At 53.9% G+C, this 16,465-nt stretch overlaps 1 protein-coding gene across 2 annotated transcripts in view; it reads right to left on the bottom strand.

Moving 5' to 3' along the window:
* Positions 1-1,369: 1,369 nt before the first annotated feature.
* The window catches only part of LOC133359039 (GTP-binding protein Di-Ras2-like), a 34,498-nt gene continuing 19,402 nt past the window's right edge, over positions 1,370-16,465 (bottom strand). For both annotated transcript variants that reach the window (XM_061577408.1, XM_061577409.1), the window contains exons 2-5: positions 6,938-8,836; positions 5,281-5,467; positions 2,356-2,558; positions 1,370-1,561 (exon numbers count right to left, since the gene is read on the bottom strand). In XM_061577408.1, coding sequence (XP_061433392.1) covers positions 1,493-1,561; positions 2,356-2,558; positions 5,281-5,467; positions 6,938-7,075 — 597 coding nt within the window. In that variant the 5' untranslated portion in view covers positions 7,076-8,836 and the 3' untranslated portion in view covers positions 1,370-1,492. The remainder of the gene's footprint in view (positions 1,562-2,355; positions 2,559-5,280; positions 5,468-6,937; positions 8,837-16,465) is intronic.

The following is a 16,465-nucleotide window of genomic DNA, read 5'->3' as shown; positions in this document are numbered from 1 at the left end:
GTGAGTCTACGATGGGTCTCTATGTGAGTCTATGGTTCTCTGTGTGAGTTTATGATGGGTCGCTGTGTGAGTCTATGGGTCGCTGTGTGAGTAGTCTATGGGTCTCTGTGTGAGTCTATGGGTCTCTGTGTGAGTCTATGGGTCTCTGTGTGAGTCTATGGGTCTCTGTGTGAGTCTATAATGAGCATGTTGAACCTCTTTCGCACCACCAACCGTAGCCAACCGTGCTAATCTGGAGGTGCCGCTGGCAATTTCCCGTGCCGAGCCGAGTTGCCAAAACCGCCGCGCCACGCAGCGTAAGTGCGGTTTGCCCTTGTGCGTTGGCGTAAAGTGTGGCTACTGCCACCTCTCCAAAGGACGTACGGCTGGGAGCGGGAGGGGGTAGCCACCAGAGCTCCCTCTAGCAGAGCCAGCGGCGTGGACGGAGCGTGCCGGGCAAATCGCAGGGCTGCACCTCGCTGAGATTTTCCCGCAGCGAAAATAAAAATTACAGGGGGCTTCCTCTACTTACGAACGAGTTGGGTTCCAGAGGCGTCTGTTCGTAAGTCGATTTGCTCGCGAGTCCCAACTTTACTCGTGTCGATTTCGAACGCGTCGTACGGCGCGTACGCTAAAACACCGGGGAATGGCTTCAACCGTTGCGTAATCTCCTGTATACGACGTTTATTATTTTATCTTTACACGTGACTTTACCGAAAGAACCAAAGAGTAATTCCTGCGGTCACGAAAGCTACAAAATTAAGATTAATCTCCTGTAGACGTAGATGCCACCGGTTTCTCGCAGATGCAGATGCCGCCACCGCTATCGATCGAACAGCTGCAACTGGACATACGGACCAAAGTTCGTAAGTTGAGTGTGTTCGTAAGTAGGGGAGTCCCCGTAGGTGTTGTTAAATGGCTTCAATCGCTTACTGGCATCGTGGGGACTATCCAACCCCACGTGATGCTATAACCCCCTCCCCCTCGTCCCCCCCCCATCATTCTGATTGGCCACTTCCTGCGACAAACTCCCCCCCTCCCTTGCCTCTAACCCCGCCCACCCGGCCCTCTCCTCCACCACAAGACCTCCACCGTGTAACCTCCACCGTGTAACCTCCACCGCATGACCTCCACCATGTAACCTCCACCGTGTAACCTCCACCGCATGACCTCCACCGCATGACCTCCACCGCATGACCTCCACCTCGTGACCTCCACCGCATGACCTCCACCGCATGACCTCCACCGCATGACCTCCACCGCATGACCTCCACCGCGTGACCTCTGTCACGTGACCTCCACCGCATGACCTCCACCGCATGACCTCCACCGCATGACCTCCACCGCATGAACCTCACCGCACATGACCTCCACCGCATGACCTCCACCGCATGACCTCCACCGCGTGACCTCTGTCACGTGACCTCCACCGCATGACCTCCACCGCATGACCTCCACCGCATGACCTCCACCGCATGACCTCCACCGCATGACCTCCACCGCATGACCTCCGTCACATGACCACGCACTTGCCCTTGAAGTGCTTCCGGGAAGATTGCTTTCCACCTTTGTTCCCATCCACCTGCACGCGCGCACACACAAAGACAAAGGTCCCCTCCCCCGGTATAGCCTTGGCAGACTGTCGGGGGCAAGTGCTGCTTTTAGATCATTTTGCCGCTGTCAATGTCCACGCGACGATGGGTCGACGTTGCGTGCGCTGCCATCCGTGCCCAGGTCGCTTCTGAGAAATGAGCTAATAGCTCAGGGGCCTTCACCTGGCAAGGGAACATTTTTTGTTTGTTTTATTTCTATCTAGATTTGAAGCTTTCGTGACTGCAGGGATTCATATTCTTGGTTCTTTCGGTAAAGTCACGTGGAAGGGGGGGGCGGTTGGGGGGGGAAGGGCGGTTGGGGGGGGGTGGTTGGGGGGGGAAGGGCAGTTGGGGGGGGAAGGGCAGTTGGGGGGGGGCGGTTGGGGGGGGAAGGGCGGTTGGGGGGGGGTGGTTGGGGGGGGGAAGGGCGGTTGGGGGGGGAAGGGCAGTTGGGGGGGGCGGTTGGGGGGGGCGGTTGGGGGGGGCAGTTGGGGGGGGAAGGGCGGTTGGGGGGGGAAGGGCGGTTGGGGGGGGGCGGTTGGGGGGGGAAGGGCGGTTGGGGGGGGGGCGGTTGGGGGGGGAAGGGCAGTTGGGGGGGGAAGGGCAGTTGGGGGGGGCGGTTGGGGGGGGCGGTTGGGGGGGGCAGTTGGGGGGGGAAGGGCGGTTGGGGGGGGGGCGGTTGGAGGAGGGACATCTCAGGAATGGGGGGGGGGGGAAAGAAGGGGGGGGGAGGTTCACGGTCAGTTTGTCGGCGTCTACGAAAACGCCGCCGCCGCCGCTGTACCTGCAGGCTCATGTGCCGCCTCTTCTCCAGGTTGAGCAGCTCCTGGAAGGCCTCGGTGACGTTGTAGTCCATCTTGGCCGACGTCTCGGTGAAGGCGCAGCGCCACGCCTTGGCCTGCGCCTCCCCCTCGCCGGCGGGCACCTCGCGCGCCGTCTCGTCGCACTTGTTGGCCACGAGCATCATGGGCACGGCGGAGATGTCGCCTGCGGGACGACACCGGGGGGGGGGGGGGGGGGGCGGAGGGGGGGGTGGACGTGAGACGTGGGACACGGAAGTTGGACGTGGGACGTGGGACGTGGGAGTGTGTGTGAGCATAGCAGCAGCAGCGGCAGGAGGAGGAGGAGAGCGGTAGGGATTTCAGGCGCTGCTTCTAGACGACAACAATGACGATGATGACGACGATGAAAATGACAATGATGATGACGACAATGAAAATGACAATGATGATGACGACGATGACGACAATGAAAATGACAATGATGATGACGACGATGACGACAATGAAAATGACGACAATGAAAAAGACGACGATGACGACAATGATGATGACGACAATGACAATGACGACAATGACGATGACGACAATGATTATGACGACAATGACTATGACGACAATGACGATGCCGACAATGATGATGACGACAATGACTATGACGACAATGACGATGACGACAATGATGATGACGACAATGACTATGACGACAATGACGATGACGACAATGACGATGACGACAATGATGATGACGACAATGACTATAACGACAATGATGATGACGACAATGATGATGACGACAATGACGATGACGACAATGATGATGACGACAATGACTATGACGACAATGACTATGACGACAATGACGATGACGACAATGACTATGACGACAATGACGATGACGACAATGATGATGACGACAATGACTATGACGACAATGACGATGACGACAATGACTATGACGACAATGACGACAATGACTATGACGACAATGACGATGACGACAATGACTATGACGACAATGACGATGACGACAATGATGATGACGACAATGACGATGACGACAATGATGATGACGACAATGACTATGACGACAATGACGATGACGACAATGACGATGACGACAATGACGATGACGACAATGACTATGACGACAATGATGATGATGACAATGACTATGACGACAATGACAATGACGACAATGACGATGATGACAATGATGATGACGACAATGACTATGACGACAATGACTATGACGACAATGACGATGACGACAATGACGATGACGACAATGACTATGACGACAATGATGATGACGACAATGACAATGACGACAATGACGATGATGACAATGACGATGACGACAATGACTATGACGACAATGATGATGACGACAATGACAATGACGACAATGACGATGATGACAATGATGATGACGACAATGACTATGACGACAATGACGATGACGACAATGACGATGATGACAATGACGATGACGACAATGACTATGACGACAATGATGATGACGACAATGACAATGACGACAATGACGATGATGACAATGATGATGACGACAATGACTATGACGACAATGATGATGACGACAATGACAATGACGACAATGACGATGATGACAATGATGATGACGACAATGACTATGACGACAATGACTATGACGACAATGACGATGACGACAATGACGATGACGACAATGACTATGACGACAATGATGATGACGACAATGACAATGACGACAATGACGATGATGACAATGACGATGACGACAATGACTATGACGACAATGATGATGACGACAATGACAATGACGACAATGACGATGATGACAATGATGATGACGACAATGACTATGACGACAATGACGATGACGACAATGACGATGATGACAATGACGATGACGACAATGACTATGACGACAATGACGATGACGACAATGACGATGACGACAATGACTATGATGACAATGACGATGACGACAATGATGATGACGACAATGACGATGACGACAATGACGATGACGACAATGAAAATGACGACAATGAAAAAGACGATGATGACGACAATGATGATGACAATGACGATGACGACAATGATATGACGACAATGATGATGACGACAATGACTATGACGACAATGACGATGACGACAATGATGATGATGACAATGATGATGACGACAATGACGATGACGACAATGACTATGACGACAATGACGATGACGACAATGACGATGACGACAATGACGATGACGACAATGACGATGACGACAATGACTATGACGACAATGACAATGACTATGACGACAATGACGATGACGACAATGACGATGACGACAATGACTATGACGACAATGACGATGACGACAATGACTATGACGACAATGACGATGACGACAATGACTATGACGACAATGACTATGACGACAATGACGATGACGACAATGACTATGACGACAATGACGATGACGACAATGACTATGACGACAATGACGATGACGACAATGACGATGACGACAATGACGATGACGACAATGATGATGACGACAATGACGATGACGACGATGACGATGACGACAATGACGATGACGACAATGAAAATGACGACAATGAAGATGACGACAATGAAAATGACGACAATGATGATGACGAGAACGAAGATGACGACAATGAAGATGACGACAATGAAGATGACGACAACGACAATGACGACAATGACGACAATGAAGATGACGACAACGACAATGACGACAATGAAAATGACGATAATGACGACAATGACGACAATGAAAATTACAACAATGACAATGACGACAATGAAAATGACGACGATGACAACAACGACGACAACGATGATGATAACGACGACGACTCCGGCCGCCGCCGACCCACACCCGCGCGTCCCCAGCGCGCCCGCCACCTTTGATCTGCACGATGACGTCGTAGATGGGCCGCAGTTCCTCCAAGCTCTGCCGGCTCGTCACCGCGTAGACGAGCAGGAAGGCATGGCCGCGCGAGATCGCCAGCCGCTGCATGGCGGGGAACTGGTGCGAGCCCGTCGTGTCGGTGATCTGCAGCGTGCACACGCTCTTGTCGCAGCTGATCACCTGCGTGGTAGGCGGAGATACACGGAGGGAGAGGGAGAGATACACAGGAGAGATGGACACAGAGATACACAGAGATAGAGAGATACACGGAGATAGAGAGATGGACACAGAGATACACAGAGATAGAGAGATGGACACAGAGATACACGGAGAGATGTACGCATATATACAGAGATAGAGAGATGGACACAGAGATACACAGAGATAGAGATATGGACACAGAGATACACGGAGAGATGTACGCATATATACACAGAGATAGAGAGAGAGATGGACACAGAGATAGAGAGATGGACACAGAGATAGAGAGATGGACACAGAGATAGAGAGATACACACAGAGATAGAGAGATGGACACAGAGATAGAGAGATACACACAGAGATAGAGAGATGGACACAGAGATAGAGAGAGAGATGGACACAGAGATAGAGAGATGGACACAGAGATAGAGAGATGGACACAGAGATAGAGAGAGAGATGGACACAGAGATAGAGAGATACACACAGAGATAGAGAGATGGACACAGAGATAGAGAGATGGACACAGAGATAGAGAGATGGACACAGAGATAGAGAGATACACACAGAGATAGAGAGATGGACACAGAGATAGAGAGATAGAGAGATACACACAGAGATAGAGAGATACACACAGAGATAGAGAGAGATAGAGAGATACACACAGAGATAGAGAGATACACACAGAGATAAAGAGAGATAGAGAGATACACACAGAGATAGAGAGATACACACAGAGATAGAGAGATGGACACTTCATGATCTCGGCCCTTTCTACGTTCTCACTCTTTGCTCTCTCTCTCTCTCCGTTCCTCCTTCTCTTCCTCGTGCTCAAGCCACACTTCTGCTCTCTCTCTTCTCGCCCTCGCCCCTTCACTGGAACAAACTCCCCCCCCTCCGCGTTAAGCGGTCACCCTTCACCAGAGGTCGCAAACGGGTTTTGATTCCTTACCCGTACCCGGCCGGGTAGGGTACGGGTATCGGGTACCTGATTGCGACCTCTGGGATGAAGCCACGTTGCAGGCGCGGGTGGGTCGATTCTAGGAACTTGAATTGTGAGAAGAGACAAGACGTTGGGAAATGAGTGACAAACGGCGACTCACCGGTGACTCACGGCCTACCCATACCCGGCCGCACCAGGGTCGCAATCGGGTACCCGTGCCCATACCCGGCTGTATCACTTGATACAGCAATCGTGGCTGCGACGGTTCCACCTGAAGACGGAAGCTTGTGTCGCCTCCGAAACGTCGTGATTTTTATTTGATTTAAATCTTTATTTAATTAGTAAAAAAATTTTTACCTACGTGACTTTACCGAAAAAACCTAAGAATATAAATGAGGCCCCCACCCCCCAAACGTCGAACATCTCCCCCCCCCCCCCCCCCCCCCCTTCAGCGGACGCACCGGCACCGGCACAGCCACGACCCTCGCGCGATGGAGGCGGAGCCCACCTGGCGGTAGGTGTCCTCGATGGTGGGCACGTAGGCCTCGCGGAAGGTGCCCCTCACGAAGCGCAGCACCAGCGAGCTCTTGCCGACGCCGCCCGCGCCGAACACCACCACGCGGTAGTCGTTGCTCTGCTCCGGCATCGCTGAGCCGGGGGGGGCCAGGCCGCGTAGCAGCGACCCTTCCTCCTCCTCGCCCCCCTCCTCCTCCTCCTCCTCTTCTCCTTACTCCCCTCCTCTTGCTTCCTCCCCGCACAACCGATCCTCCGCACCCACGCCCGCTGCGGGGATGAGCAGGCCGAAGCCTGGACAGGGCCTCAGCGGTGCCAGGAGGTCTCCAAAGCCGGGGGGGGGGGGGAGGGGGGGTGGGAGATCCGGTGGCCTGAAGGATGTTTCGTGGACGAGGGAACGAGATGCTGCTATAGGACGGGGGCCCCCCAAAGTCTTAACAACTACAGCATGAGGGGTAGGGGGCGGGGGGTGATATAGACACCCTGCAAGCGTGAGGCTGAGTTACAAGAGGCCGATTGGGTTCGGAGGCATAGGTAAAGGCCTGAGGTTGTTGTGCAAGGCCCAATGCAGCTTTGGGGCCCGCCAAAGGTTATTTGAGGGATTGGTGGTGGGGGGGGAGGTGCGTGCTTAGAAAACGGGGGTCGTCAAAGCCCAGATGCTGAAGGTCGAGAGGCTGTTATGGCCCTGGGCGAGTTGAGGCCCTGCGAGTCTGGTGAAAGGGGCTAAAAGACCGCTCGGTTAGCCAGAGTTCACGACGTCGGTGTCGCCTGGAGGCTTTTTAGATACTTGTGAGCTGCCTGCTGAGGTCCCGTGGCATGAAGAAGCCACGCCGCGGGTTTTTGTTAGCGACAGATGGCGGCGGCGGTGGTGGTGGTGGTGGCGGCGGCGGTGGCGGCGGTGGTGGTGGTGACGGTGGTGGCGGCGGTGGTGGCGGTGGTGGTGGTGGCGGCGGCGGTGGTGGCGGCGGTGGTGGTGGTGGCGGCCGGACAATCGGGATATCTTAGTGCCGAGGAGCTGCAGGCCGTTGACGACTTTCTAGGCCCAAGGCCTCAGGGACCTGCGTCGATTGTGCCAGTCGCGGGGGGGAGGGGGGGGGGGGTAGTCACCGACTTGTCGCGCTTACGCTTAGCACAGTGGGAGACTTATGTAACTATGGAGGGCGTCGCTCCCTCCGATGATATTGTCTCTGATGTTGCTCGCAATATTCTCTGTGATATATTTCGGGTGGGAATGTCGATCTTCCAATTCGGCGTCGAATGCGGTGCCTGTTTAAGCGCGGGGTCTTTTTTGATTTGCCAATGGATTTCGGGGACGCCCGCGGTGAAGTTTCAGATGCTCCGAAATCGACGTTCGGTTGAAGCCCGCGTGCACGCACGCGCGCGCCGTTCGGATATATCCACCCAAGCAAATAATATCAACGCGTCGGGTGATGAAGGACGTTCCGCCGGTCGGGATCGATGGATTTTTTTCCAGGTGGATTATCGAGGTGCGCCGTTTAGAGGAGGCGGGGAGATGTGGGAATCGGCTGGGAATGCGTTGCCGATCAAGCGGAATAAACGAGTGCGTGTGCGCAGCTTTTCGTGCGGGCAGGAACAGAATGACCGTGCAAGGACGGGCGAGCGAATGACCGTGACGGTGCTTGACGTCTTGCCGTGGCAGCAGTCTCCTTTCTGGGTGGGGGGGGGAGGGGGTGGGGACTGTGGCTGGACCCGATGAGCGGCTGAAACAGTTCAGTGGCCCGGACAACGTCTCAGGCCGTCTTCTGGTGACGGTCTGGCCTTCTGATCTTGGGTAAATATCCAGTCTCACTTTGTGTCTCTCATCCGGAGTGGTTGCAGGAGTGTCCAGCCAGGTGGGTTTTGTTGTTGTTCACGTGAAGAGTTCAGTCGTCACCTGGGGGGGAGGGGGATGAGAGAGAGGGGGTGGTGGGAGGGGAAGAAAACAAAAAGGCAAAAAAAGCGTGTGTTGAGTCACAATTGCAGGCCAAGCTTTGGTGACGCGTAAAGCTACAAAGTGATGACGATGCCAACTCCACAACGCACCGCCACCACCGCACGCTTTGGTGACGCTACGATCTGATGATGACGATGCCAACTCCGCAACGCACCGCCACAACAAACTTTGGTGATGCGTGACGCCACGATGTGATGACGATGCCAACTCCGCAACGCACCGCCACCACCGCACGCTTTGGTGACGCTACGATCTGATGATGATGATGCCAACTCCGCAACGCGCCGCCACCACCGCACGGGGTTTGCGGTCCTCGACTCTCGTAGAGAAACGGAGAAGGGGAGAGCGCGACTCGGTGTTGTGAGGAGGAGGAGGAGGAACCACAGATGAGCCAGGGAAGGCAGCCACCGCAGCTAGCCGGCAATACCAAAAGATGTGCCATTTTAAAATAATAATAATACAAATGTAATTTGACCCACGACCGCCTGATGAGAGAGAGACACGAAAACTCCAAATATACAGCAAGCGTCAGGGTCGGGATCTAACCCACGACCTCCTGTATACCAGGCGTGGGAGTTAACATCTCATAGCCACCGTGATGATGATGATGAGAGAAACACGCAAACTCCAAATATACAGCAGCAGGCGTCAGGGTCGGGATCGAACCCACGACCTCCGGTACACCAGGCGAGGGAGTTAACATCTCCTTGCCACGGTGGCGACGATGGATCGAGCAGTGTTGGAGCTTTGTATCAATTTAAAAATTAATTCTATCCTGTTACAGCACCGCCGCACCCCCCCCCCCCCACTCCACAGTCACCCCCCACCCCCATTCCACCCCCTCGGGATACGTGTGCAAAGACGACTTCGACGCGCTTGTCCCGAGATGGTTTCTTTATTTAAGGGGCCACGTGCTCACACTCGAACAGGCGGAGACCCCACTCCCGCGCTTGTTTTCACACTGCAGGCTGACTCCCCTGTCATTACCTCCCGTGGCCACTAGTCCACTTGTACTGCAGGCTGACTCCCCTGTCATTACCTCCCGTGGCCACTAGCGTGTTCGTACTGCAGATTGACTCCCCTGTCATTACCTCCCGTGGCCACTAGTCCACTCGCACTGCAGGCTGACTCCCCTGTCATTACCTCCCGTGGCCACTAGTCCACTCGCACTGCAGGCTGACTCCGCTGTCATTACCTCCCGTGGCCACTAGTGCGTTCGCACTGCAGGCTGACTCCCGTGTCATTACCTCCCGTGGCCACTAGTCCACTCACACTGCAGGCTGACTCCCCTGTCATTACCTCCCGTGGCCACTAGTCCACTCGCACTGCAGGCTGACTCCGCTGTCATTACCTCCCGTGGCCACTAGTGCGATCGCACTGCAGGCTGACTCCCCTGTCATTACCTCCCGTGGCCACTAGTCCACTCACACTGCAGGCTGACTCCCCTGTCATTACCTCCCGTGGCCACCAGTCCACTCACACCGCAGGCTGACTCCCCTGTCATTACCTTCCGTGGCCACTAGTGCGTTCGCACTGCAGGCTGACTCCCGTGTCATTACCTCCCGTGGCCACTAGTCCACTCACACTGCAGGCTGACTCCCCTGTCATTACCTCCCGTGGCCACTAGTCCACTCACACTGCAGGCTGACTCCCCTGTCAGTACCTCCCGTGGCCACTAGTCCACTCACACTGCAGGCTGACTTTCCTGTCATTACCTCCCGTGGCCACTAGTCCACTCGCACTGTAGGCTGACTCTCCTGTCATTACCTCCCGTGGCCACTAGTCCACTCACACTGCAGGCTGACTCCCCTGTCATTACCTCCCGTGGCCACTAGTCCACTCACACTGCAGGCTGACTCCCCTGTCATCACCTCCCGTGGCCACTAGTCCACTCACACTGCAGGCTGACTCCCCTATCATTATCTCCCGTGGCCACTAGTCCACTCACACTGCAGGCTGACTCCCCTGTCATTATCTCCCGTTGCAACTAGTCCACTCACACTGCAGGCTGACTCCCCTGTCATTACCTCCCGTGGCCACTAGTCCACTCGCACTGCAGGCTGACTCCCCTGTCATTACCTCCCGTGGCCACTAGTCTACTCACACTGCAGGCTGACTCCCCTGTCATCACCTCCCGTGGCCACTAGTCCACTCACACTGCAGGCTGACTCCCCTGTCATTACCTCCCGTGGCCACTAGTCCACTCACACCGGAGGCTGACTCCCCTGTCATTACCTCCCGTGGCCACTAGTCCACTCGCACTGCAGGCTGACTCCCCTGTCATTACCTCCCGTGGCCACTAGTCCACTCACACTGCAGGCTGACTTTCCTGTCATTACCTCCCGTGGCCACTAGTCCACTCGCACTGCAGGCTGACTCCCCTGTCATTACCTCCCGTGGCCACTAGTCCACTCACACTGCAGGCTGACTCCCCTGTCATTACCTCCCGTGGCCACTAGTCCACTCACACCAGAGGTTGACTCCCCTGTCATTACCTCCCGTGGCCACTAGTCCACTCGCACTGCAGGCTGACTCCCCTGTCATTACCTCCCGTGGCCACTAGTCCACTCGCACTGCAGGCTGACTCCCCTGTCATTACCTCCCGTGGCCACTAGTCCACTCGCACTGCAGGCTGACTCCCCTGTCATTACCTCCCGTGGCCACTAGTCCACTCGCACTGCAGGCTGACTCCCCTGTCATTACCTCCCGTGGCCACTAGTCCACTCGCACTGCAGGCTGACTCCCCTGTCATTACCTCCCGTGGCCACTAGTCCACTCGCACTGCAGGCTGACTCCCCTGTCATTACCTCCCGTGGCCACTAGTCCACTCGCACTGCAGGCTGACTCCCCTGTCATTACCTCCCGTGGCCACTAGTCCACTCCCACCGTAGACTGACTCCCCTGTCATTACCTCCCGTGGCCACTAGTCCACTCACACCGGAGGTTGACTCCCCTGTCATTACCTCCCGTGGCCACTAGTCCACTCACACTGCAGGCTGACTCCCCTGTCATTACCTCCCGTGGCCACTAGTCCACTCGCACTGCAGGCTGACTCCCCTGTCATTACCTCCCGTGGCCACTAGTCCACTCGCACTGCAGGCTGACTCCCCTGTCATTACCTCCCATGGCCACTAGTGCATTCACACAGCAGGCTGACTCCCCTGTCATTACCTCCCGTGGCCACTAGTCCACTCACACTGCAGGCTGACTCCCCTGTCATTACCTCCCGTGGCCACTAGTCCACACGCACTGCAGGCTGCCTGCCCTGTCATTACCTCCCATGGCCACTAGTGCATTCACACAGCAGGCTGACTCCCCTGTCATTACCTCCCGTGGCCACTAGTCTACTCACACAGCAGGCTGACTCCCCTGTCATTACCTCCCGTGGCCACTAGTCCACTCACACTGCAGGCTGACTCCCCTGTCATTACCTCCCGTGGCCACTAGTCCACTCGCACTGCAGGCTGACTCCCCTGTCATTACCTCCCGTGGCCACTAGTCCACTCACACTGCAGGCTGACTCCCCTGTCATTACCTCCCGTGGCCACTAGTCCACTCGCACTGCAGGCTGACTCCCCTGTCATTACCTCCCGTGGCCACTAGTCCACTCGCACTGCAGGCTGACTCCCCTGTCATTACCTCCCGTGGCCACTAGTCCACTCACACTGCAGGCTGACTCCCCTGTCATTACCTCCCGTGGCCACTAGTCCACTCGCACTGCAGGCTGACTCCCCTGTCATTACCTCCCGTGGCCACTAGTCCACTCGCACTGCAGGCTGACTCCCCTGTCATTACCTCCCGTGGCCACTAGTCCACTCGCACTGCAGGCTGACTCCCCTGTCATTACCTCCCGTGGCCACTAGTCCACTCGCACTGCAGGCTGACTCCCCTGTCATTACCTCCCGTGGCCACTAGTCCACTCACACTGCAGGCTGACTCCCCTGTCATTACCTCCCGTGGCCACTAGTCCAATCGTACTGCAGGTTGACTCTACCGCCATTCCACGTGGATGAAAGAAATCACCCGAGGCGCGCCGCCGGCGTAAGAGGCCGTCCATAAATGACGTCACGGGATTTTGGACGATTTTTTACCCCTCCCCTCTTCGTCACACAGCGTCACAAAAAGTCAGACCCTCCCCCCCTCAAATATGACGTCACAAAGCTCTGCCCCCCCCCCCAAAAAAAAACATGCTTCAAATCGCTTTAAACTATTGTCATTGTAGTGCGTAGTTAATGTGGTGCTGCACTCTGATGTTGTAGGAGAACACATTTCTTAGAAAGTCTATTTATCTTCTTGGTTCTTTCGGTAAAGTCACGTAGAATGGAAATAATAAAATAATAAAAATAAAACATAAAATAATTCTCACGACGTTTCGGCCACAACGCAGCCGTCCTCAGGTGAAGAACAGGTCTGTCGAGAAGACAGAGTCTGAATGATTATTTTATTATGTTTTATTTTTATTATTTTATTATTTCCATTCTACGTGACTTTACCGAAAAAACCAAGAAGACACCATGATCATCATCATCGCTCTCATTAAAACTGTCATGGTGAAATCACCATCACTAGGACCCTGGCCATCCACACCGCCCACCGTCTGTATTGCCCACTCTGAACCACAACCACCACCATCATCATCATCGCTCTCATTAAAACTGTCATGGTGAATTACCATCACTACGACCCTGGCCATCCACACCGCCCACCGTCCGTATTGCCCACTCTGAACCACAACGACCATCATCATCATCATCATCGCTCTCATTAAAACTGTCATGGTGAATTCACCATCACTAGGACCCTGGCCATCCACACCGCCCACCGCCTGTATTGCCCACTCTGAACCACAACCACCACCATCATCATCATCGCTCTCATTAAAACTGTCATGGTGAAATCACCATCACTAGGACCCTGGCCATCCACACCGCCCACCGTCCGTATTGCCCACTCTGAACCACAACCACCACCATCATCATCATCGCTCTCATTAAAACTGTCATGGTGAAATCACCATCACTAGGACCCTGGCCATCCACACCGCCCACCGTCCGTATTGCCCACTCTGAACCACGACCATCATCATCAGCGCCGGCGTCATTGTCACGAGCTCAAGCCCACGTGTATCGGTGCAGGCATCGATTCGTGCGAACCGTAAATCTAAACACACACACAGATACACACACACAGATACACACACTCAAACACACACAGATACACACACTCAAACACACACGGATACACACACTCAAACACACACAGATACACTCACTCAAACACACACAGATACACACACTCAAACACACACGGAGATACACACGGAGATACACACACTCAAACACACACAGATACACACACTCAAACACACACGGAGATACACACGGAGATACACACACAGATACACACACTCAAACACACACAGATACACACACACTCACACACTCAAACACACACGGATACACACACTCAAACACACACAGATACACACACACTCAAACACACACAGATACACACACTCAAACACACACAGATACACACACTCAAACACACACAGATACACACACTCAAACACACACAGATACACACACTCAAACACACACAGATACACACACTCAAACACACACGGATACACACACTCAAACACACACGGATACACACACTCAAACACACACGGATACACACACTCAAACACACACAGATACACACACTCAAACACACACAGATACACACACTCAAACACACACAGATACACACACTCAAACACACACAGATACACACACTCAAACACACACGGATACACACACTCAAACACACACAGATACACACACTCAAACACACACAGATACACACACTCAAACACACACAGATACACACACTCAAACACACACAGATACACACACTCAAACACACACAGATACACACGGAGATACACACACAGATACACACACTCAAACACACACGGAGATACACACGGAGATACAAGACAAAGACAAAGATCCCCCGTGTAGCCTTAACAGACTGTAGGGGCAAGTGCTGTTAGCGAGCACCTATGAAGGCCGGAACGGTACACGAGGGGGTGGGTGGCCAGCACCACGCCCGACCGCCTTTGTCTCCCCAGTGGCGATGTTTACACACCGCACCAGGTACTCATTTAAGGCTGAGTCGACCTAGGGGAGGCCCAGGACCGGTTCAGATAATCGTCACTGGTGTTAGCCGTGAGCGGGAATCGAACCCGGGTCGCCAGGTTCATAGCGCAGCGCGCTAACCGCTACACTACCGCTCCCCACAACACACAGATACACACACTCAAACACACACGCAGATACACACACTCAAACACACACGCAGATACACACGGAGATACACACACAGATACACACACTCAAACACACACAGATACACACACTCAAACACACACGGAGATACACACGGAGATACACACACAGATAAAACACTCAGATAAACACACACGTAGAAATAAACAAACACACAGATCAACACACACAGATAAGCACACAGAGATAAGCACACAGAGATAAACACGTGGATAAACACACAAACACATAAACACACGCAGAGATCAACACGGAGATACACACACAGAGATACACACACAGAAATAAACACGTGGATAAACACACAATCACAGGTAAACACATAAACACACGCAGAGATAAACACAGAGATACACACACAGAGATACACACAGAGATAAACACGTGGATAAATACAAACACGGATAAACACACAGATACAACAACAACCGCCATTCGCCACTAAGTGGCGGTGACGTCACCACGACGCTTGTGCCAGGCCATGTGCACTTTGAGGCCACGTGAAGTGTCGAACGCCCGCTGGCAGGATACATACACACACAGATACATACACACAGATACACACACACACAGATACACACACACAGATACACACACAGATACATACACACACAGATACACACACACAGATACACACACACAGATACACACACACACAGATAAACACACAGAGCTAAACACACAAACTCAGGCGTACAATACTAAGACAGATAAACAAACACACATCACACACACAGCCCAAGACAAAGGCCGACACGGCACACGAGGGGGTGGGTGGCCAGCACCACGCCCGGCCGCCTTTGTCTCCCCAGTGTCGATGTTTACCCAGCGCACCGGGCACTCATTTGAGGCTGAGTCGACCTAGGGGGAGGCCCAGGACCGGTTCAGATATTTCGTCACTGGTAACACACGCACCAATAACCCACCATTCGCCACTAAGTGATGGTGACTTCACCACGACGCCTGTGCCAGGCTAGGTGCACTTTGAGGCCACGTGAAGTGTCGAAGGCTCTCTGGCAGGAGGTCTCGGGACAGACCCAGCAGGTGCCATGGGTTGGCTAACCGAGATGACTGGCAGATGCACCGGCTGTGCCACCTACTGTGCCAACTTGCTGCATTTTATCAGCCCGGCGATCCGCTCGTTGTTGTGAGCGTCGCTCCTCCGCCCTCCGTTGTTGCTGGAGGGCGACTGCCTCCAACTGCCCAGTAGCAGCGTCCTTCACGAGCCTCCTCC

The sequence above is a fragment of the Lethenteron reissneri genome, chromosome 64 (genome assembly GCF_015708825.2).
Source record: "Lethenteron reissneri isolate LAM-NWPU_2019-01 chromosome 64, ASM1570882v1, whole genome shotgun sequence".
In the NCBI taxonomy this organism is placed as follows: domain Eukaryota; kingdom Metazoa; phylum Chordata; class Hyperoartia; order Petromyzontiformes; family Petromyzontidae; genus Lethenteron; species Lethenteron reissneri.
Note: the sequence above shows the minus strand (reverse complement) of the source record. Positions and strands in the feature narration are given on the sequence as shown.